We start from the raw sequence: 23,162 nt of genomic DNA, 5'->3' as shown, positions 1-23,162 counted from the left end.
AAAATAGCTTCCAGATATTTTCCTCCTGATTCAACTTTTGTATCACCAAGGAAAGGCATTCCCATTTTGAAACCATCTTACCTAATAAAACAATTAAATGTATAATACAAGTTTATCAATTCCAACGGTTTTCATAGAAACAAAGTTAATTTAACTTGCCTACCTTAGGGCAACCTTAGTAATGAATTGAACTAAATTCCAGTCTACTTCTGCATCTGCTCTTGAAATATTTTAGAATCATTAAAGAGGCTGACCTATTTGGCTCTCTGTAGAATCAAATGGATGTCTCTTGCACATGGAAGAGATACAGGAGTAAACCACTTGACCTCTCATGACCAGTTACTTAAGCTTCTGCCATTGCATTAAAGCTGATAGAGCCCAGAAAAAACTGTAGCTGTGGTTAAGGTTATTTAAAATTAATGCAAAGATAGGACACAAAGGAAACACCTGCTTTGTGAACATGCCTAGAAATAGCTATTCCTTTTCTCACTGTTACAGTTTTGGTGATGCAATAATAAAATATTTGAAATGTTGATAAAGCTTTGAAAAACCAATAGACAGACACATGATCACATCTATCAGAGTAATACGGCCATACCTTCCCGGGCCTCTACCGCTTCTACTGTGGCTGTAAGAGGGCAGGAGCAGTAGCATGCAAAAATGAAGACAGAAAAAGAGTGAGTAACCAACAGTACTGCTGGGAGCACAGCCATCCCACGGTCCCGTCTTCTAGCCTATCCCCACCCGTAATGAAAGTCAACTAGTTAGAGAAGCAAGAAGATTATTGCGAGAGATTCAACTGGGGTGGGAGGAATATGGGATGGGGAGAGTTTCTAATATTTTTAACATTTTGGGTGGCATGGGAACATTGCTCTCTTCATTTTAAATAGCCAACTGCTACTTTATATCTTGACATCCACAAATCATAACATGAAGAATCAAATAATTTGACATCACAATCTTCTTTAGTTTGTAGAATAGCTCAGGTGATACTAAATGAGCTACTGCTGGCTCCTATTAGAAAAGCTTATTTACAACTACATCTTATTGCTCGACTACCTTATTTGGAGTCCAACTGTCCTACTAATTACTTCCTTTTTTAAAAAAAGAGTAGCCTTTGAAGAGCAGACTGGCATTTGGAAGGAGAGAAAAACAGATTCCATATGAAGGGTTATTTCTTGTCCAGGAGTGAAATATAAAGCTAACAAAGGCAAAGAACTATTCAATTCCTAATGCAAATGTGTGAACTCATCTGGGCTTAAAAATATAGCAGAGGCTGATATTTCCAATCCATATGGCTTCCAAACAGTGTTCAAGAGAGTAGGCCAATAACTAAGAAAGCCCTCTTCTTTCTTCACAATGGAAAAGGAAGCAACTTAAAAATTAGTACCAACAGGTAAACTGCCTTGCAGTTTTCACTCTCAGAGAGTAAAAACTCTAACATATGAAAAGGTACAGGGGGTGGCAAGAAAGATCCTATTAGGAGAACCCTGTCAGTTACTCCAGTACCAATTTGCCAAAAGAAGGCAGGGAAGAATAATGAGCAGTAAGAGTTTGCTGCTATTCCCAAGGCTTTATATATCAATATGGGAAGAGAAACTGAAAGAACTACATTAACTACCTAACACAATGTGAAAAATGGATCACTGGAATCTACTTATGAAGTGTTTCCACTTGTCACCCATAGGTAGGCATGTATTAAATCACTGTCACGCCCTTTCTAATCTCAAGTAGAACAAATACACTTTACGAGAAAGCTACAGTGCCTAACAGCACATCACTGATGTAACTGTTAGGAAATGGGAGGAGAAGGCATTGCTGAAACTGTATACTGAGTGTTGGTCTAATTAGAGCTTAAAAGCCATGTGGTAAAATGTGTATGATATTATGTTGTTTGGGGCCCTCCCAGAATTGCTATTCACATTGGCTATAAAGATAGCAGTCTGCCATAAGGGCCATTATAAGAATATATCAAACTACCTCAACTTTCTTTTTTTTTCTTTTTTTTTTTTTTGAGACGGAGTTTCGCTCTTGTTACCCAGGCTGGAGTGCAATGGCGCGATCTCGGCTCACCGCAACCTCCGCCTCCTGGGTTCAGGCAATTCTCCTGCCTCAGCCTCCTGAGTAGCTGGGATTACAGGCACGTGCCACCATGCCCAGCTAATTTTTTGTATTTTTTAGTAGAGATGGGGTTTCACCATGTTGACCAGGATGGTCTCGATCTCTTGACCTTGTGATCCACCCGCCTCAGCCTCCCAAAGTGCTGGGATTACAGGAACTTTTTTTCTTTTTAACATCTGAACTGAAACAGAATTCATATACCACAAAATTCACTTGTTTCAAGTATACAAGTCAATGGTTTTAATATAGTTAGTTGTGCAACCTCACGACAACTGTACTTAGAATATTTTGATCACTCCAAAGAGAAACCCCCAACTTACTAGCAGTCACTTCCCATTTTCTTCCCTCACCTCTTCCCCTTAATCCTAGTTGAACACAAATCTACTTCCTCTGTAGATCTGTCTGTTCTGGACATTTCATATGAGTGACATCATATAATGTGGTCAAGGTTCAGTCATGCTGACATATATACCTGTATTTCATTCCCTTTTATGGTTGAATAGTATTCCATTGTGTAAACCATATTTTGTTTATCCAGTTTATGGATAATTGTTTGTTTCCACTTTTTGGCTATTATGAAAATGCCATTTTGGGCTACTAGGATGAATGCTATTTATGAACACTTGTGTACAAGTTTTTGCGAGGACATATTTTCATTATTTCTTTGTGGGGTATGTAGCTATGACTGGAATTGCTGGGTAATATGTTAACTCTAAGTTTAATCATTTGAAGAACTGTCAGCATGTTTTCCAAAGCAGCTGCATCATTTTACATTCCCACCAGAAGTGTAAGAAGGTCCCAATTTCTCCACATTCCCAACACTTCTTATTAACTGCTGTCTTTTCACAGCCATCCTACTGACTGTGAAGTGGTATCCACTGTGGTTTTGATTTGCATTTCCTGAATGTCTAATGATGTCAAACATCATTTAATGTGCCATTTGTATGTCTTCATGTGAAAACGTTAATTCAATTCTTTACTCATTTTTAATTCGATTATCTTATTATTCAGTTGTAAGAGTATATTTTCTAGATACCAATCTCTTATGAGATATACAATTTGAAAACATTTGCATCTATTCTGTGGGTTGTCTTTTCATTTTCTTTTCTTCTTCTTTTTTTTTTTACTTGAGGAGTTTTGCTCTTCTTGTCCAGACTGGAATACAAAAGTGCAATCAAGGCTCACCACAACCTCCGCCTCCCAGGTTCAAGCAATTCTCCTGCCTCAGCCTTCCTAGTAGCTGGGATCACAGGCGTGCACCACCATGCCCGGCTAATTTGGTATTTTTTGTAGAGATGGGGTTTCTCCGTGTTGGTCAGGCTGGTCTTGAACTCCTGACCTCAGGTGATCCGCCTGCCTCCGCCTCCAAAAGTGCTGGGATTACAGGTGTGAGTGCCCAGCTTTCATTTTCTTGATGGTACCATTTGCAGTAAAAGAGATTTTAATTTTGATGTAGTCCAATTTATAACCAATCTGTTTTAATCTGATGGTCTTTGTGAATCTTGTTCTGTCCTCGGCTTTCCCCACTATTTTGGCTATTAGGATGCTTAGAGTCAAATTTGTGGTTGACTATTGGCTTTCTTTTTGTTTTTCTTTGTGCTTCAATTTCCAAGCACATTTATTTTATCCACTGTGTTTTATATATGCTGTAACTCATGCCAATCCCTCTTAGATCAAAGTGGGGCACACATGAATGTATGTTACATTGCCATATGGGATATTGTTGGTTGAAAGCTTTCCAAGTAAAGTTATATGAACAATAAAAGGTCTTTTTAAGCTAATGCTCCAGTTTGCCAGTGGAATCAAGACTCCAATGTGAAAATAACAAAATAAACTCACTTCCTGTGAATCAGTAAGAATCTCTAAAAAGTTGGCTCCAACTTTACCTTTGTTCTCACACATTACTGAAGATTTCTGTCAATTTTGGAAGTATCAATAAATGGTCCTATACTGATTAAAACACTCATATTCAACTCAGGAACAGAGAGAAATTTAATATGTTGGGGCTGAGTCCAAAAGGTGATCAAGAATTAGAAACAAATTTCCAAATAACAAAGCTATATAATTCTGTTACTCAGCCCTAATTTGCAGATTTCCTCTCTTAAGGTCTAGACAAAGTTGGTTTAGATGAAAACAAAAACTTTGTGAATCAGCAAATTTTCATCATGTTCATGTAAGGATGCTATAGGACATTCTTTTTTTTTTTCTCTTAACTCGTGTTGCTGCCTATTATTCTAACATATCTTTGTTAGAGTTGCTCTCAGAATATCTCACATGACTAATTACCAAGCAAAGCAATGGTGGGAACATATTCTGCTTACAAAAAAACTACACATTTATTTGAGAAAAATATTCAACCAGAAATAGTTTACTGATACTTTCTGTGAAACTAAAGGAACTAGGAAAATAAACTATACTTCCAAAAAGAGAATGTTCAGTCTTCCTTCTAAACAGCTGAACTCTAATATTTCAGTATTCAATTTAAAAGAAAAGGAGGAATTTAATCCTATAAGAAGAAAAAAAGGGCTTGACGTGGTGGCTCACGCCTGTAATCCTAGCACTTTGGGAGGCGAAGGCAGGCAGACTGCCTGAGCTCAGGAGTTCGAGACCAGCCTGAGCAACACAGTGAAAGCCCATCTCTACTAAAATACAAAAAATTAGCCAGGCATGGTGGTGTGCGCTTGTAGTCCCAGTTACTCGGGAGGCTGAGGCAGGAGAATTGCTTGAACTCGAGAGGCAGAGGGTGTGGTGAGCCAAGATTGCACCATTGCACTTCAGCCTGGGTGACAGACCAAGATTCTGTCTCAAAAAAAAAAAAAAAAGAAGGGGTTTGTCCCTATTAGTCAATAGCAATGAAATTTCTACCAAAGAAAAAGGACTCCTATAAATGGTAGGATGGCCAGGCACACTGGCACACACCTGTAGTCCCAGCCACTCAGGAAGCTCAGGCAGGGGGACTGCTTGAGGCCAGGAACTGGGTGCTGCAGTGAGCTGTGATACTCATTGCCTCTAGCCTGAGCAACTCTGTCTCTTGGAAAAAAAAGAAAAAAGGCCAGATGAAGGATGATATGGGAAAAAAACTTAAGTAGAAACAATTAAACAAAACATGGGGAGCAAAAAAACCAGTGAAACTGTAGTTTAAGATATTAATGCTTCAATGCCAGTTTTCATACCTAGAGTTAGTCACCCAGTGACGTGATCTCCTGTCTCTTCCCCTTGTATGTTTATTCTCACAAACATCAATCTTTTCATTCCAGGATTCCAGAAAGCCCTTTCCTAAGAAGTCAGCTCCCAGGTAATTTTTAGAATTGGTACTCTGATTGAAGTGGTGATTGTGGCACTGGACTAGAATATGGCTGCAGGGAAAGAGGCAAACTCCCTCTCTGATTGAGAAACTGTAATCCCCTCCCTCTCAGATTGTTTTCAGTAAGGTACAAAATATACATGAGGCATAGCATGTACACAAATTTGTACAGCTCTATACATTCTTACATGTGTATACATATGTGTAACTACCATCCTGATAGTGATATAGAACATTGCTAACACTCTAGATGTTCCATGTGCCCTTCTGGGACAATATTCTCCCAGCAGAGGAAGTGACATTCTCACTTTATTAGTACTGATTAGTCTGACGGTTCTTAAACATTATATAAATCAGACAGTCGGTGCTCTTCTGTGTCTGGCTTTTGCAGTTTACTGTAATGTCTGTGAGATTCAACCATGTTGTAGCATGTGTCCACACTGTGCTATTTTTTATTGCTGAGTATATTCCATTGTATAAATAGAATACAATTTACTTATTTATATTTTGAAATACAGTTTATTTATGTAGTCTACTATTGATGGACATTTGGGTTGTTTCCAGCTTTGAGCTATTTTAAATAAAGCTCCTGTGAACATTCCTATGCATATCCTTTGGTGAACATATCTAGTTTCTCTTGGATATATGCCAGGTGTGGAACTGCTGGGTTACAGGGTAGACATGTTTAGCTTTCCTGCCCAATAGTTTTCTAAAGTGCTTGCACCAATTTACAAGCCCCCCAGCAACGTACCTAGTTCTAGTTCTCCACAAACACACCAATACTTGGTACTGTCAGACTTTTTTTTTTTTTTTGGAGACAGGGTCTCACCCTGTGACCCAGGCTAAAGTGCAGTGGCACACCCATAGCTTACTGTAGCCTTGAACTCCTGGCCTGAAGTGATCCTTCCACCTCAGACTCCTAAAGTGCTGGGATTACAGGTATGAGTCATCACACTCTGGCCCAAACTTTTAATTTTTAGCTTTTCTAGTGGGTATGTAATGGTACCTACTATGATTTTTTTTTTTAAAACAGAGACTCGCTCTGTTGCCCAGGCTGGAGTATAGTGGCGCAATCTTGGCTCACTGGAACTCCACCTCTTGGGTTCCAGTGATTTAGTGCCTCAGCCTCCTGAGTAGCTGGGATTACAGAAGTGTGCCACCATGCCCAGCTAATTTTTGAATTTTTAGTAGATGTGGGGTTTCACTGTGTTGGCCAGGCTTTTCTTGAACTCCTGGCCTCAAGGGATCTGCCCACCTCAGCTTCCCAAAATGCTGGGATTACAGGTGTGGGCCACCGCACTGTGGTTTTAATATCTATTTCCTAGATGAAAAACTGTAACTATACTAAGATCTTTTCATATGTTTATTGGCCACTTTGATGTCCTCTTTTGTGAAGTGTCTGTTTATGTTTTTTGATCATTTTTGAAATTTGTTTTTTCCTATTGATTTATAGTTCTTTATATATTCTGGATATAAGGACTTAGACATATATGCTGCAAAAATTTTCTTCCTTTTGTGTCTGGCCTTTTTCCTCTCTTAATCATGTATTCTTAAGAAGAGAAGTTCTTAATTTTAATGAGATTCAACTGGGCTTTTTCTTTTAAGCTACTTTTTGCATCCCACTTAAGGACTCTGCCTACCCCAGTGTCTACTCTCCATGCTTTCTTCTCATTTCACTGTTTTTTTGTTTTTTACATGTAAGTTATAACAAGCCATTCTGATTTGGTTTTCTGCATGAGGGAAGTAGGAGTGAAGATTTATTTCCCCCAGATGGTATAACCAGTTGCTCTCACGGCATTTACTGAGGAAAGCCCCCATTTGTACGTGTGTGCTGACTGTTGGGTAACGGGAGCACATCCCCATGGAGGAGTGCTCTCATACTCACCCGTCTCGATAGTCTGCTTTCCTCCTGAGAGGACACCCAGAGGGAGTGTGCCTGTGGGAGTCAGGCCCTTCAGAGTCAGCACACTCTCACTTTCTTGCCTGCAAAGGAAGACCAAAGCCCTGGGTTAATGCCAGGGAACCCACCACTCAGCAATCAAAGATATTGAAGGAAGTGAAGAAAGAGAACAGAGATGGAAGACAGGTTCTCCTACCTCCTAACCCTTCCCTGACTCAAAGCAAGGGATGTTTTCCGCAAATATTTTCATTTTAAACAATCAGCCAGTTTTTGTTTTTCAGTTAGACGCACTTCACACCCAGGCAGTGTTCTAACATTTCCCATATATTATCCCATTCAATACATCTAACAACCTGTGGTTAGGGTCTATTATTATTTCTATTTTACAGGCGAGGAAACTAAGGCACAGAGACGAAACTCAAGGTCACACAGCTAAGAAGAGGTAGAGTCAGAATTTGAATACAGGCAATCTGGTTGAAAAGTCCACACTAAACCACTACATGCACTACGTCTAAGCTACTAACAAATGGATGTCTGCTGGAACATTTTTAGTCACTTTAACATGTTCATTCAATCTGCACTCAACCTAAGACCTGAAGTTTCAATACCAAATTCCAATTCTTGAAAAACTGCTCTGAATTCAACTTCTAATTTACTCTCAAAATGCCTTTAATCCACACTGTAATGACAGACATCCTTACCGAAGAATTGAAAAGACCCGGGCCATCTTCCCAATGGCTCTGATCTTATTCCTGATGATCTCCTTACGAACTGTAGTGCTTCCTTAGAGAATACAAAGAATACATAAGTTAAAGGAATGTGTTAATAGATTGCCTTTAAAAAATTCAGGATGAAATGTCCTAAGCTAAAGAAACAATTGCTTTTTAAAAAAGAAATGAAGGTTTAAGTTTGTTTAAACAAAAATCTCAGGAAGTTCTAAGGAGCAAGAGAAAAAAATAACCCAGAAGATAAAAAGATGAAGTAAAAAATGAGAGGCCACAAAAAAGACAGACTGGGTGGATCTATGAGAGGCAGGAACTTATTTGTGGCTGTGAAATGTAGAACACAGCAAAGAATATAAAACACACACACATAAACAAACCTCACAAAGAAAGCTGTTACAGCAAAGATCTCTTTTGAGAATGCTGTGGGCCACGTTAGGGCACAGGGTTTGGCCTGCCAAATGGCAAGTGATCATTCCAGCAGCTGTCTTCCGTATGTAAACACAACACCCAGCTAGCTCTCCTGAACTTAGTGAGGGCTGCTTTCATTCTATAATCTTCACTTACATTAGTGAGTTATTGCCTCACAACACTACTGACAACTGTGCACTATTTTAAAAAGCAACAACAGAAAAAGTTAATGTAAGACTTTATGGCTTTTTCTCATCTAAGATTCTGAAAATAGCCCACACATGAGAAGCCACGGTCCAGCATGCACCAGGGCACTACAGTCAAAAGTCAGAAAAAGAAACATGGCCTCTCCTTCCTCATCTCCAACCCTCAACACCCTGCCAGATCATGCAACAGGTCCAGAGAAAACGTATACATTAAAACTGAAGGGGAGGATGGAGAACCTGTTTGAAATTATTCAACTACCAATTTTAAAACTCTAACTAACAGGCTGTGGTGGGACAGAGAATAAACATTAAGCTCTTAGCACAGTTTAGTTGGATACCTTTCTGATAGCTTGGAATGTAGTGATCTTCAGGGAGAAGAGACACCAAGAAACAAGGAGATGAAGACAGAAATATGAGAAGAGAAATTTAAGTTTACATGGAAAAGAGTAAAAAAATCAAAGTGAAATGCAATGAGAGAAACAGACTATTATCTTATAAGGGACATCTTTGGTATCATGATACAACATTGAACTACAGATTTCTTTTGTCAGTAGTTTCATTTCTTCAAAGTTTATGGTTTTACATTAATTCACATCTATGAGCATTCAACATTTTCTGCTCTCACAGATCATGAAAATAACATTAAACAAAGATATCATTTGTGGAACAAATGATGCCAAAAACAAGAAACTAAAACAGAGGACAGAACAGTGTACAAATCTCTTCACAGGAACAGTATGTTTTTTGTTTAATGGATTCAATAGCTTCTCTTTCAGGGGATATAATCGTTCTTCATTTATTTATTTATTTTTTTGAGACGGAGTCTCCCTCTGTCCCTCAGGCTGGAGTGTAGTGGCACAATCTCAGTTCACTGCAACCTCCACCTCCTGGGTTCAAGCAATTTATCCTGCCCCAGCCTCCCAAGTAGCTGAGACTATAGGTGCATGCCACAACACCCAGATAATTTTTTGTATTTTTAGTAGAGACGGGGTTTCACCGTGCTAACCAGAATGGTCTCAATCTCCTGACCTCGTGATCCATTAGCCTTGGCCTCCCAAAGTACTGGGATTACCGATGTGAGCCACCATGCCTGACTGGGTGTTCTTCCTTTTTATTTATTTGTTTTTATGTTTGTGGTGGGAAAGAATAGGAAATATGTAAGTTTTTTTTTTTTTTTTTTTTTTTTTTTTTTTGAGACAGGGTCTCCCTCTTTTGGTCAGGCTAGAGTGCAGTGGCGAGATCTCGGCTCACTGCAACCTCAGTCTCCCAGGTTCAAGTAATCCTCCCACCTCAGGCCCCTATGTAGCTGAGACCACAGACATGCACCACCATACCTGGCTAATTTCTGCCTTTTTTTTTTTTTTTTTTTTGAGACGGAGTTTCGCTCTTGTTACCCAGGCTGGAGTGCAATGGCGCGATCTCGGCTCACCACAACCTCCACCTCCTGGGTTCAGGCAATTCTCCTGCCTCAGCCTCCTGAGTAGCTGGGATTACAGGCACACGCCACCATGCCCAGCTAATTTTTTGTATTTTTAGTAGAGACGGGGTTTCACCATGTTGACCGGGATGGTCTCGATCTCTTGACCTCGTGATCCACCTGCCTTGGCCTCCCAAAGTGCTGGGATTACAGGTGTGAGCCACTGCGCCCAGCCAATTTCTGCATTTTTAGTAGAGATGGGGTTTCGCCATGTTACCCAGGCTGGTCTTGAACTCATGTGCTCAAGCAATCTGCCCACCTCAGCCTCCCAAAGTGATTAGATTATAGGTGTGAGCCATCACGCCCAGTCAGTTCTTCCTTTTTAGAGTTTTGAATGTTCTTCAGAATTTCAAGTTCGTTTAAGTTGCCTTTTTGTTGTTGTGGCTTGTCTCTTAAAAGACTTCCCTTAGGTGTTGATAATCCTTGGTGTTCACTCATGATTAAGAGTAAGGGACTAAAACAGTTTCAGAATTGGTAGGTAGAGATTGCTGACTTTGTGCTTTATATCAAGTGATCAGGGTTGGCCTTCGTTAGAGAATAGAGTATGCATTTAGTCACTCACTTTTGGCAATGTACTGATGCCCTTAATTGTATCCTCCATGCACAAACCTTTGTGTTTATACTTTTTAGAGATTAGCCTCTAGACTTGGAGAGGAGGCAGTTGCCCAGAGTCTCACTTTGTTGCCCAGGCTGGAGTACATTGGTATGATCATAGCTCACTGCTAAACCAAATGAACAGAAGCCTTGAATTCCTGGACTCAAGTGATCCTCCTGCCTTAGCCTCCTAAAGTGTTGGGATTACAGATGTGAGCCACCATACCGAGCCGAGCTTTTTTCTTTGTCTTTCATCTTAAGCATTATGATGTGTTTAAGTACTATGTGTATTTGTTATGCTTCCATTTACAGGTCTTTAATATATGACAATATTGTAGCAGTTTTGGAAAATTTTTACTCATCATCTTTTCAAATATTGCTTCTACTCCATTCTCTCTTCTTCTCTGGGACTCCAAACACATGTATGCAAGGCCTATTTATTGTATCCTCTATGTCTCTTACGCTTTTTCTTTTTTTTTTGTATTTTCCTTTTTCCTCTTCATGCTTCATTCTAAATGGTTTCTTCTGAGACCTATCTTCCAGTGAACTTATTCTACGATTAGCTTTATTGACTCTGCTGTTGAATAATTCATCTTTTGAGTTTTTAAATTTATTTTATTTTTCAGTCCAGAACTTTCTTTTGGTGCTTTATCAAATCTGCTATATCCCCTTTTATAATTCACAATTTTCTGCTAAAATTCTCATTCTAGACTTTTAGGTCCTTGAACACAGTAAACATAGTTACATTTTGTTTTTTTAGCACAGTTATTTGAAAGTCTGATCTGATACAGCTACCATCTGGAGAACCTGAGGGTCTGTTTTTATTTTTGCAATTTCTGATGGTTCTCATTCATGTTGTTGTAACTCCTCAAACGCCTAGTTATTTCTGGTTGTGAGCCACGTACCATATTCGAAAGACTATTTGTAGAAATCATTTAAGGTCCTACACGATGTTGTCTTAGTCTAGAGAGGTTTGTTCTCTTCAGGTGCCTGGGCCACCTTATTTAAACTTTCAGGGATTGAATGATTTGAAGGTAGGCTATATTCCTTTCCAGAGCTGTGCTATTCCCAGCTCACCCTAACTCCTACGTAGATGCAATTTTTGAGGGTCCCAAAGCAGTGAACAGAAGACTTCTAGCACTCACATCCTCCTTGGCAAGCCTTGAACACTAACTTTTTTTAGCTTAGTCACACAAGGCTATCAAGGGGGTTGCTCAACCTCTTAACCTCCTCTTTTGAAATTCATGAATATCCTTAAACGAGAAACAGTCCCAAATACTGGTCTCACCTCTCTCCATTTCTGCCTTTCTCCAGGTTGCAGACTGGGAATTCTTTACACTTCATTCATTTTCTGATGCCTTTGAAACAAGCTCAAAAAATAGTTTGTAGAGTTTTTCTAGTTGTCTTAATAGTCGGCATTGATGTAAACTATCTAGTCTGCAATTGATGAAGTGGAAATTCTTAGTCTTATATCACTTTATCAAAATCTAAACTTTTATTGTAGCTTTTGAGTGGTTTTAGGAGGGAATTGAATGAGTAGTATGTTCAATTCACCATCTTAACCTAAAAAGTCATTTTTTATTTCTTTTCAGAAAAAAATAACATATCAGCTTATATCTGTACAACTTGGCAAAAATGGGAATAAGAATTCTATCCAGTTACTTTTGCACTTAACAGAATATCTAATACATTTTCCATATCAGCTCCGACAGCCATACTTCTTTTTTTAAAAAAATTTTATCTTTATTGTTTTGAGACAGGGTCTTGCTTTGTTGCCCAGGCTGGAATGGAGCAGTGCGAACACTGCTCACTGCAGCCTCAACCTCCTGAGCTCAAGCTATCCTCCTGCCTCAGCCTCCCATGTAGCTGGGACCATAGGCATAGGTATGTGCCACCATGCCTGGCTAATTTTTATATTTTTTGTAGAAATGGGGTGTCTCACTTTGTTGCCCAGGGTGGTCTTAAACTCCTGGGCTCAAGCAATCCTCCCACCTTTACCTCCCAAAATGCTGGATTACAAGTGTGAGCCACTGTAGACAGCCAATTCTTATTTTTTAACAAATAGATGTACTTCATATCACACGATTCATCTATCTCAACAACTATTCACCACTTTGCTCATTGTATTATATGTGGCTTTAGGGGATTGTAATGGTGATCAAAAACCAATTTTGTCCCAGCACTCAGGGAGTTTACAGTTGAGTGGGGGTAAAACATATTAATCATGTAAAGATATAAATAAATGTAGACCTGCAACTAACAAATGCTAAGGTGAGGTACATGGTGGCATGAGAGAGCATAACAGGGGTATTGGATCTAGTCAGGGATGTTAGAAATGTCTTCTGTGAGGAAGTAACAACAAGCTGAACAGAAGCCAACTGTAAGGAAAGGGGAGGAAGGAGGCTTGCATAAAGGAAACAATATTCCTGGTAGAAAATCTATCATATGGATATATCATAATTGATTTACCCAGCTATCCACTGAAGGATATTTAGATTGTTTTAAACCTTTTGCTATTAGAGGCAATATTTCAATAAATATTCCCATATATAATTTTTAGTATACTTCTGTAAACATATCTTTATGGTAATCAAGAATCTTTTCTGAACATGTATGAGTTCATAATAATTTCCATTTCCACCTAGACTTGAATATAAATTTCTCTAGATCTGTTTCTTCCTTATTTCATCTTCCCCTAACTTAAATTCTTTATTGTTTTTCTTTTGTTTTTCACTTGGCTGCACTATTTCCTCAAGAACTGGTTCCTTGAAGTGATCTCCTATACCATAAATAAAGGCACTCGTAAGGTATGTTCCATATGCTGTTGATCTTCAGTGTGGAACCTGAAGCATGCGAGTGTGTGGTAATTTCCTCTAGATTCCCAAAGGGAGTTCTGTTTTCTCCACTATGGAGATGGTTTAATCTCACAGTTGAGGGAACCATCTTACCACAGGACCTTGATAGGATGAGGCTGGTTTGTGCTCGGGTGACCACCATCTTTCCAGAATCTCTTGCATTCTCAGACAAGTCAGGACCTTCTTTTACAATTCAACCTCCCACAGCATACTTGGCTACATATATAACAAAATGTTCCTGTACAAAAAGATCCCTCACAGGCCAGTAAGAAAAAAAAAATGGAGCTGGGCACAATGGCTCATGCCTATAATCCCAGCACTTTGGGAGGCACGGACAGGCAGATAACTTTGAGCTCAGGAGTTCCAGACTAGCCTGGACAACATGGAAAAATTCCATCTATACTAAAAATACAAACATTAGCCAGTCATGGTGGCACGCGCCTGTAATTGCAGCTACTCGGGAGGCTGAGGCAGGAGAATCACTTGAACCTGGAAGGTGGATGTTGCAGTAAGCCGAGCTTGCACCACTGGACTCCTGCTTGGGTGACAGAACAATGCTATCTCACAAAAAAAAAAAAAGATAGAAGATATGAATTGACAAGTCACAAAAGAGAGATAAACATGGCCAATAAACACAAGAAAAACTGTCCATTAGTCATCATAAAAATGCAAACTAAAAATGTAGTAACACCAGACTATAACAAGTATCATACAGTATTGGAGACAGCACTGTGACTATGCACCCTGCACAATGTAAAGTGGTACAGCCGTTATAGAGGCTGTTAACACAGATATTCATTTCTAGAAATTTATCCTATGGAAATAATCAAAAAGTGTTATTCTTGATATTCTTGATTTTCTAATACTGCTTTACTTCCTTTCATCTGACATATTTATTTACTGTCTGTTCTCCCTATACTAGCAACTATGCTTATTGAGAGCAAGAACCTAAATAATACGGTACTTGGCATATATCAAGTATGTAATAAATATTGGTTAAGAGAATGTGCACATTTTTATCTATACAAATTTTCAAAACTGTATGGGTTTGATCAGCAAAAACTTGGGAAAAACTCCAATATCCAACAACATGGGATTGGTTAAAACACCAATCAAAATGGACAACTATGGATCCATTAGAAACTAGTCTGTCTACAAAGAAACTCCACAAAAATAGTAAGAGTACTAGATCTTATTACATGACCTCATCCTCATTAAAAAGAAAAAAACACAGAGGAAAACTATAAGCAAAGATAAAAGACAACTAACACAGTATACATTAAGATGTGAACTGTGGATATCTATAAGATGATGGTATTATGGGTGACTTTTGTTTTATTTATAGTTTCTTGTATTTTTCAATTTTATTTTTCTACAATCAACTAAATTCATTTTTAGTAAGACAAAGAAAAATCATTCAAAATAAACAAATAAAACCAAAACCAAACTTCTCCCTAGTTTTAGTTCAAAGAAAAGTTTACCTTCTGCTTCATCATCAGAAATCAGTTCATCATCAGAGCATATATTGAGCACATTTACCAGCATCTCTGTAACTATGTAAGACAAAATTATCCAAAATTTACATAATTAATGATGTAAAATACATTATTTTCTATTCTATTCTATTTTCTAAAATAATGTAGATAACTAAATAAACACACATTAAGTAAGCATAAACAAAAATCATTTATCATTAAGTTAATAAGAATAGCTACAAAGAGTAGAATTAAATGTAAACTTCCAGGTTTAAAAAGAATTTGGGTAGATTACTTGCTCCAGTAAAAGTCTGGAATCTTTGAAGATCTATTGCATAATAACTTGATTTTATTGGATTGCTGTTCAGAGCTTCTTCCACACTGATACATATATGAGAAAACTTTTTCCCATTTTACAAATTTAAGCCAACAGGCCTATGTCCAGCAGGTTTAGCTTATTTGAGTAGTTGTACAAATAAAATTGTAAGGACAATAAATTCTGTTTAAACCTCTTCAGTTGAAGAAATCTAAAGGAACAACAAGTAAATATGTTATTTTAACATCTTGATCATAGGTCAGCTACTTTAGATTGATATTTACAATAAGAAAACCTTAATATACTAAAATTTAAGAACCAATTACAGGCCATTTAAAAAACTATGTAGAGGCTAGGCAGAGTGGCACACGCCTGTAATCTCAGCCAGTACTTTGGGAGGTTGAGGAGGATGGATCACTTGAGGTCAGGAGTTTGAAACCAGCCTGGCCAACATGGTAAAACCCTGTCTCTACTAAAATACAAAAATTAGCCAGGCGTGGCAGCATGCACCTATAATCCCAGCTCCTCAGGAGGCTGAGAAAGGAGAATCGTTGGAACCCAGGAGGCAGAGGCTGCAGTTAGCAGAGATCGTGCCACTGCACTCTAGCCTGGGAGACACAGCGAGACTCCCTCTCAAAAAAAAAGAAAATCTATGTTGAGAACAAACAAAATTAGAAAACATTTCTGAACCATGAGAGGGCTCATGAAAATATAAAGTGTCCTCAGTCACTGAACAACTGACGAGATACGTGCTTTAGTTTGCTTACCTTTTTCCCCAACAAAAGGCAAAGACCATGTGAAAACATCCATAAAGTTTGGAAGCCAGTAGGGGTGTGGAGAACAGTTAAACTGTCTGATATTCATGACATTGTTTTCATATTTCAGCACAGCAGCTAAAAAAGAAAAAAGCAAGAAAATCTGGCACAGAGAACATGGCATGGCAAGTGGTATGCTTTGTACAGCTGTGTACCTGCTACACAGAATTCGGGAACTTCCCATTTGTAAAGTCAGGACTAGTCTAGGTAAGGGCAGATGGAAAATTTTATAGCCTTTTATTTAGTTCATTCTCTTAAGAGTTATTCCAAGGAACAAAGTTATGTGAAGAGCTCATATAATAAAAGAACAAAAGAAACTGAAACTTCCGAGGATCACTGCACAGTAACTATGTATGTAAACCTCAGGATTCACATGAGGAAAATTTCCCCGTAATTTTCTTTTATAGGCCAAATGGTAATTACAACTCTCCTTTGAGGGCAAATATCACTCACTAAATGGACACAGCCTGTTTTGCTAGTCATTAGCCAGAGTCAAAGACTGTATACTTCTGGGAATTTATATGTTGCAGTTCATCAACTCATACTCGGAGATACAAATGGCAAACTTGAAGCAATTTAAAATTCATGTTCAAAATTAGGTTAAATCATCTCTGTATTCAATATAGTGGATTTAAAAATTGCCAATTTCTCTGATACACAGCCAGTATATTTCCAGCAAACTATGTTTAATATTAACCATTCAGATAGTTGCACACATACTTTGATGCCAAACTGATTTTCTTTATATTTTGAAAGTCTTAAAATCCAATTCCTTAGCCTTTATCACCAGCAATGTTGTTTGCACTATTCTCTTAATTATTCTATGGTCATAAAACAAAACAGGGTGTAATGGTTCTCTAGAAATGACAGACATAGGTCATGTCCTGGTTCCCGTTTCTTTGCTATAGGATAATACAGTGTTCTTAAAATTTAAGTTATTGAATGTCTAAAATGTACACCATAGATTATTAAGAAAATAAATTAAAATAGAATCTCTAGCTCTTAAAAAACCTAACACTGGCTACAATGTACATGTTCCATTATTTTCACATATATGTATTTTATTCAATTTAAGTAAATAAATCATATATCATTATTCAACAACTCCCTCAATCTACCCAGGAAAAAGAAGTGTGAGGTGAGTCTCAACAGTGGATGACTGGAAACAAGAGCTTAAAAAACTGCTTTTGGGTGTGTTCCCAGTGAATGGAAGATAACAAGAATAAGAATCTTTAAAAATCATGATTAAAGGTCTTTCACGTAAGTAGTGGAATTAAGAAATGTTTGTAGATACCAAGAAGTCTTAAGAATATGAAAGAGTAATCCTAGCACTTTGGGAGGCCAAGGCGGGTGGATTGCCTGAGCTCAGGAGTTTGAGACCAGCCTGGGCAACACAGTGAAACTCCGTCTCTACTAAAATACAAAAAATTAGCCAGTTGTGGCGGCGTGCACCTATAGTCCCAGCTACTCTGAGGCTGAGGCAGGAGAATTGCTTGAACTTGGGAGGCAGAGTTGCAGTGAGCAGAGACTGCACCACTGCACTCCAGCCTGGGTGACAGAGTGAGACTCTGTCTCTAAAAAAAACAAAAAAAAGAATATGAAAGAGACCAAGCATGATGGCACACACCTGTAATCCCAGCACTGTGGGAGGCTGAGGCAGGAGGATTGCTTAAGCTCAGGAGTTCGAGACCAGCCTGGGCAACGTAATGAGGCCCTATCTCTATTAAAAAAAAATAGAAAAAAATTAGCCAGGCTAGACGCAGTGGCTTACGTCTATAATTCCAGCACTTTGGGAGGCCAAGGTGGGCAGATCACCTGAGGTCAGGAGTTTGAGACCAGCCTGACCAACATGGAGAAACCCTGTCTCTACAAAAAATACAAAATTAGCCAGGTGTGGTAGCACATTCCTGTAATCCCAGCTACTCGGGAGGCTGAGGCAGGACAATTGCTTGAACTTGGGAGGCAGAGGTTGCAGCGAGCTGAGATCACACCACTGCACTCCAGCCTGGGCAACAAGACTGAAAAACTCCGTCTCAAAAAAAAAAAAAATTATCCAGGTGTGGTGGCATGCACCTGTGGTCCCAGCTACTTGGAAGGTTGAGGTAGGAGGATCACTTGAGATCAGGAGGTCAAGGCTGCAGTGAACCAAGATCATACCACTGCACTCCAACCTGAGTGACAGAGACCTTGTCAAAAAAAAAAAAAAGAGAGAGAGAAAGAGAAAGAAAGAAAGAGAGAGAAAGAAAGGGAGGGAGGAAGGAAGGGAAGGAAGGAAGGAAGGGAGGAAGGAAGAAGGAAAGAAGGAAAGAAAGAAAAGAAGAGCAATAGTAGAAGAAAGCGAAGAAGAAAAAGAACAATAGAGTTGCCTTTTTCAGAAAAGAAGGCACTTGTATGGAGAGAAATTGAGTACCACCACGGATTGTTTCAAATGCCACGTTTTCTGCCTTTTTCCTTTCAAAATGCTTAAGAAACAACCAATGAAAATAAGATTGTTTTGAAATAAAGTTACTAATTATGTCAAAGATGACAGAAAACTCAGGTAGAATGAACTGTGGCTTTTACTATTTTTTATTTTTATTTTTTTAGAGTCAGGATCTTGCCCTGTTTCCCAACCTGGAATGCAGTGGTGTGACCACAGTTCACTGCAGCCTTGAACTACAGGGCTCAAAGGATCCTCCTACCTCAGCCTCCTGAGTAGCTAGGACTATAGGCATGCTCAACCTTGCCTGGCTAATTTTTAAATTTTTCTTAATAGAGACGGGGTGCCACTTTGTTGCCCAGGCTGGTCTTGAATTCTGGGCCTCAAGTGATCCTCCCCTTGGCCTCCCAAAGTGCTGAGATTATAGGCATGAGCCGCTGTGCCTGGCCAGGACTGTGACATTAAAAGTTTGCTAAAGAAGCAGTCAAGAACAAAACCAGATTAGATTGAGTGAGACAAAAACAAACAAACAAATAAACAAACAAGCTAGCAGTGATGAGCTGTATAGCAGCTGCTGACTTAGGTGGCATGTTTCAGCTTAGCACACTGATAAATCCATTGAGCAATAGATACTCTTTTTGATAAAGTTAAAAAAGAAAGTGAGAAGGGAACACCTTCATTACAAATATGAGATCTAAGGCCACTAAGAGTCCTTGAAGATGTTTAACAACACAAACAGTCCACACCATTGATAAGAGAATAAATAAGAATAAAACCTACGTTGCTAATATATTGGAAATATCAGGAGAAAGGAAGTAATAAATGTACCCAGGGAGAAGCAGAGCACTGTAGGACAGCTAAGGCTTAGAGAAGAATGCTAAGTTAAACGAAAACATATGGCTAGGACAGAACTTAAGTCAAAGACATGCTTTTGAAAATGGACAAGTCACTGGAGGACACACTAAAATGACTGACCCAAATCAGATTTAAATGAGATGTGCCATTCCGTAGTTTACTTAAAGTAAACATATTTGGCCCTCTTTGAAACTTTTCTTCCCAACTGCATATACAAGGTATAACTATAAAGTAATGAGACTTAAGAAACCACCAGCTACAAACACACCTGACCTTGGTATCAGATGAGTGTGGTCCTTTGACATCATCACATCAGACACAATAGCAGTAAAATCTATATTATTATAGTAATTTATATTTTCAACAACACTTTAATATCCATTTTCCTTATTCCAACTTATCTTCAACAATACTATATGACACATATTTTAAAGATGAGGCTCAGAGAAGTTAAGTATCTTGTTAAATGTGACACGCTTAAAAGTGAAGCAGGACTAGACTGACTCCTTGCTTTGTGTTCTTTTCAGCACAACTTGTTGCCTTACCATATAATTAATCCAGAGATGCTGCCATTACTCAAAACGTTTTTGGAACTCCTCTTTTGGAAGTACCTCCAGAGCCACTGTATCAGCAACACGAGAAAAACCAGTCTCATTACCTTATAATCATACCTTGTTTCTGACCCCAAATGGTATCGTCTAGCTTGATCACTCACCTTATTTATCAGTCTTGACTCCGAATGACTTTTGGCTGTCCAAAAATCAAATCCACCCTCAAAGGACGAAGATTTCCCATCATTGAGGATAATCAAAAGAATGTGTCGCAGACTCTGAAGGCAATGCCAAAAGAGGAGTTCCAAAAATGTTTCTGAACAAGGACAGCATTGTTGGAATAGGTGTGTAGCCTCCCAAGGTTAACTACTTTGAAGGGACAATACTCATTTGGATATGTTCGTTCTGGCATGTTTATTTTCAAAGTCCTATTAATTTATACTCATACTTTATAAACAACAAAATAGTTATAGAAATGTGAAGTTTTTAGTAGGACCACTGCCTTGAAAGAAAATTTATAAACTATTAATCATAAAAGTTTTAAATTAAACGATTTTAACAGGATAAAGTCTTAGAAGTAAAATTTCTGGAACAAAAGGCATGTATATATCCATTCCTCTTTTTTCATATGGGAAACTGAAGATTAAAAAGATAATGCGACTCATCCAAAGTCACAGTATTAGTTTCTGACAGGGCTTAAACTAAAAATGAAGTTTTCTTTTTATGTTTTTATTTATTTATTTTTTTACTTTGTACACTATCCACTCTACTTGTATCATACCTCAAGAAGAAAAATAGTCTAATAATTCATAAAGATTAAAATACCAATAGTAACTTTATTTGGGATACTGTTATAAACACATTAAATTCACCAAAACCAATAATTTATGCTAACTGTTCTAAAATGAGCCTGAAGCAATTTATTCTTCTTATACCTTGAGTCTGCAGTATTAATCTGACCTATTATGACCATTATTTATACTTACAAAGAGGCCAGTAATCCTTAGGAGATAAAGACCAAGAAGCAGCATAAATTCTAAATCTCTTGGCCTTTGTTTCAACTAAGACACCTCTTTTCATATTTTAAAATGACACACACACACACACACACACACACACACACACGCATATACATGCAATTAAACTAGAGCTCATGTTTACTCACAAATTCAAACTCAAATATTGCTGGACTCCTTTACCTTTATTGTTATAGACATCTAGGTAATTGGGGGCAGAGAAAATTGTAATAAGTGATGGAAAGCCTGTTGCTTGGCTCTTCCTGTACATTCGATACCTGAAAAAGAGATGAAAGCTCGTCTGTCTTTATATTAAATGAAAAGATGCTGCAGTGATATTTAGTACAGTTGAATGTAACTTACCCAGCATCTTGGGCTTCATGGGCTCTGATAATTGATAATAAATTGTTGTTCTGCAAAAATTCACAAACTGCAGGGTAACTGAAAAAGAAAATTAGAAAACATAAATCCGGAATTAAAACAATTATTTTTTAACAAGAAGATTGGGAAAAGTCAACATATCAGCTGATTTTGTTTTAAAATTTTAAGTATTACACACTACTGAAATTTTATGAATAGCTTAGTACTCATCATTCTGTTTTTCTATTTCACTAATATACTTCACTATAGATCAAACATGAAGACAATAGATAATCCTACAATAGAAAGAGCTCCTCCATCTCATCTTTTAATTTTTTGGTCTTAATTCATAATGATAGTGCAGCACCAAAACTTTTATCAGTGTCTTGATATTAAAAAGTACAACAGTAGAGTCTGTGTGTGTGTGTGTGTGTGTGTGTGTGTGTGTTAGGTGCTAAAAATTCAACACATATTTTTCTTCAATCATCGAATTGTCAGATTGTTAGAAAAATAAAAGAACCTACTTATAGCTTCATGGGTAATACCAACACCAAGACAATTTTATGCAGGAATATTTTAGATGTAAATATTTTAGTCAACCATATTTAAAAAAAAACACCATATTCTCATATACTCCTAAAATATTCTTTTCATACTATGACTTCTCTGTTTTTTTTTTTTTCTCTTTTTCCACTATGACCTCTCTGAATGACAAATGCTTGATAGGAAGAATTGGAGTACACGAAATTAACCTGGAATTACTTAGGTATTAATTATTTAGTTTATTTTTTAAAACCTTTGTTTCTCATTATGTTCATTAGAAAAAAATTTACTTTTAAAGTAGATTGTATGTGACATCAGCAAGATGGCAGAAGAAAATGTCCCCAGCCCTGGTCCTCATACAGAAACAATAGTTTAGTAGCCATCCATGGCCATAAGTGCCATTGTGAGAACCTTGGGATTGAGGCAGGTGGTTATGAAACCTTGGTGGAGTCCAAGACTAAGGAGGGCTGCTTTGAGAAGGCAGGCCCACTGACCTTCAGCTACAGACCCAGAATCAGCCTGTCCCTTGTGAACTTGGCTCCAGTCCGAGTCCTACCACCAGCCTCATCCAACCTGGGAAGGAACCATGCCTATTGATGCCCCTAGTAACAGACCTACCAACCAGACCCAACTGCAAACTCAAAGCAGCACCCTGACCTGGCTCCAGCCTGCTCTAATGTGGCCAAGAGGAAGTGCTGCCTTCCCAGGGACCTTGTGGGAATCATGCCTGTCCATTCCTCTGGTAAAAGGACTACTGACTGGACTTAAACATAAACCCAAACCAGCCTGTGATCCAACTTAGGTCCTATCCTATTAAGTTCCAGAGACAACCATTCCCACCCAGGGGACATACTTGTCCATGCTTCTAGTGGCAGGCCCACTGACTGTAAGCCTTACTGTAGCCCCGTAATTTAGCTTCAGCCCTGCTCAATCACAATACCACAGGCAGTTGCATCAATCCAGGGACTTGGTAGGAAAAGGTATTTACTTGACAAACTAGTCCATAAAACTGGAAGGCCTATGCTTCTTCAAATGTACAGACTCCAATGTAAGGCAATATGAATTATAAAGAACCAGGCAACAATGACAGAACCAAAGGACACTAATAAAGTTCTAGTAACTGGCCCTAAATAAAGAGAGAAGTGGGCTGGGCGCAGTGGCTCACACCTGTAATCCTAGCACTTCAGGAGGCCAAGATGGGTAGATTACCTGAGGTCAGGAG

At 38.4% G+C, this 23,162-nt stretch overlaps 1 protein-coding gene across 4 annotated transcripts in view; it reads right to left on the bottom strand.

The window, feature by feature from the left end:
• Positions 1 to 23,162, bottom strand: part of PPP3CC (protein phosphatase 3 catalytic subunit gamma) — a 101,176-nt gene that overhangs the window by 6,298 nt on the left and 71,716 nt on the right. The window contains exons 7-14 of one of the 4 annotated variants that reach the window (XM_012435199.2): positions 21,401 to 21,478; positions 21,221 to 21,315; positions 16,149 to 16,274; positions 15,072 to 15,143; positions 9,003 to 9,029; positions 8,027 to 8,108; positions 7,311 to 7,408; positions 599 to 628 (exon numbers count right to left, since the gene is read on the bottom strand). In XM_012435199.2, coding sequence (XP_012290622.1) covers positions 599 to 628; positions 7,311 to 7,408; positions 8,027 to 8,108; positions 9,003 to 9,029; positions 15,072 to 15,143; positions 16,149 to 16,274; positions 21,221 to 21,315; positions 21,401 to 21,478 — 608 coding nt within the window. The remainder of the gene's footprint in view (positions 1 to 598; positions 629 to 7,310; positions 7,409 to 8,026; positions 8,109 to 9,002; positions 9,030 to 15,071; positions 15,144 to 16,148; positions 16,275 to 21,220; positions 21,316 to 21,400; positions 21,479 to 23,162) is intronic. The other 3 variants (XM_012435201.2, XM_012435200.2, XM_012435202.2) reach the window with 3 other exon arrangements.

The sequence above is a fragment of the Aotus nancymaae genome, unplaced genomic scaffold (assembly GCF_030222135.1).
Source record: "Aotus nancymaae isolate 86718 unplaced genomic scaffold, 86718_ANA_hifiasm-v0.15.2.pri h1tg000079l, whole genome shotgun sequence".
NCBI lineage: Eukaryota > Metazoa > Chordata > Mammalia > Primates > Aotidae > Aotus > Aotus nancymaae.
This window is presented reverse-complemented; position numbering and strand designations above follow the sequence as displayed.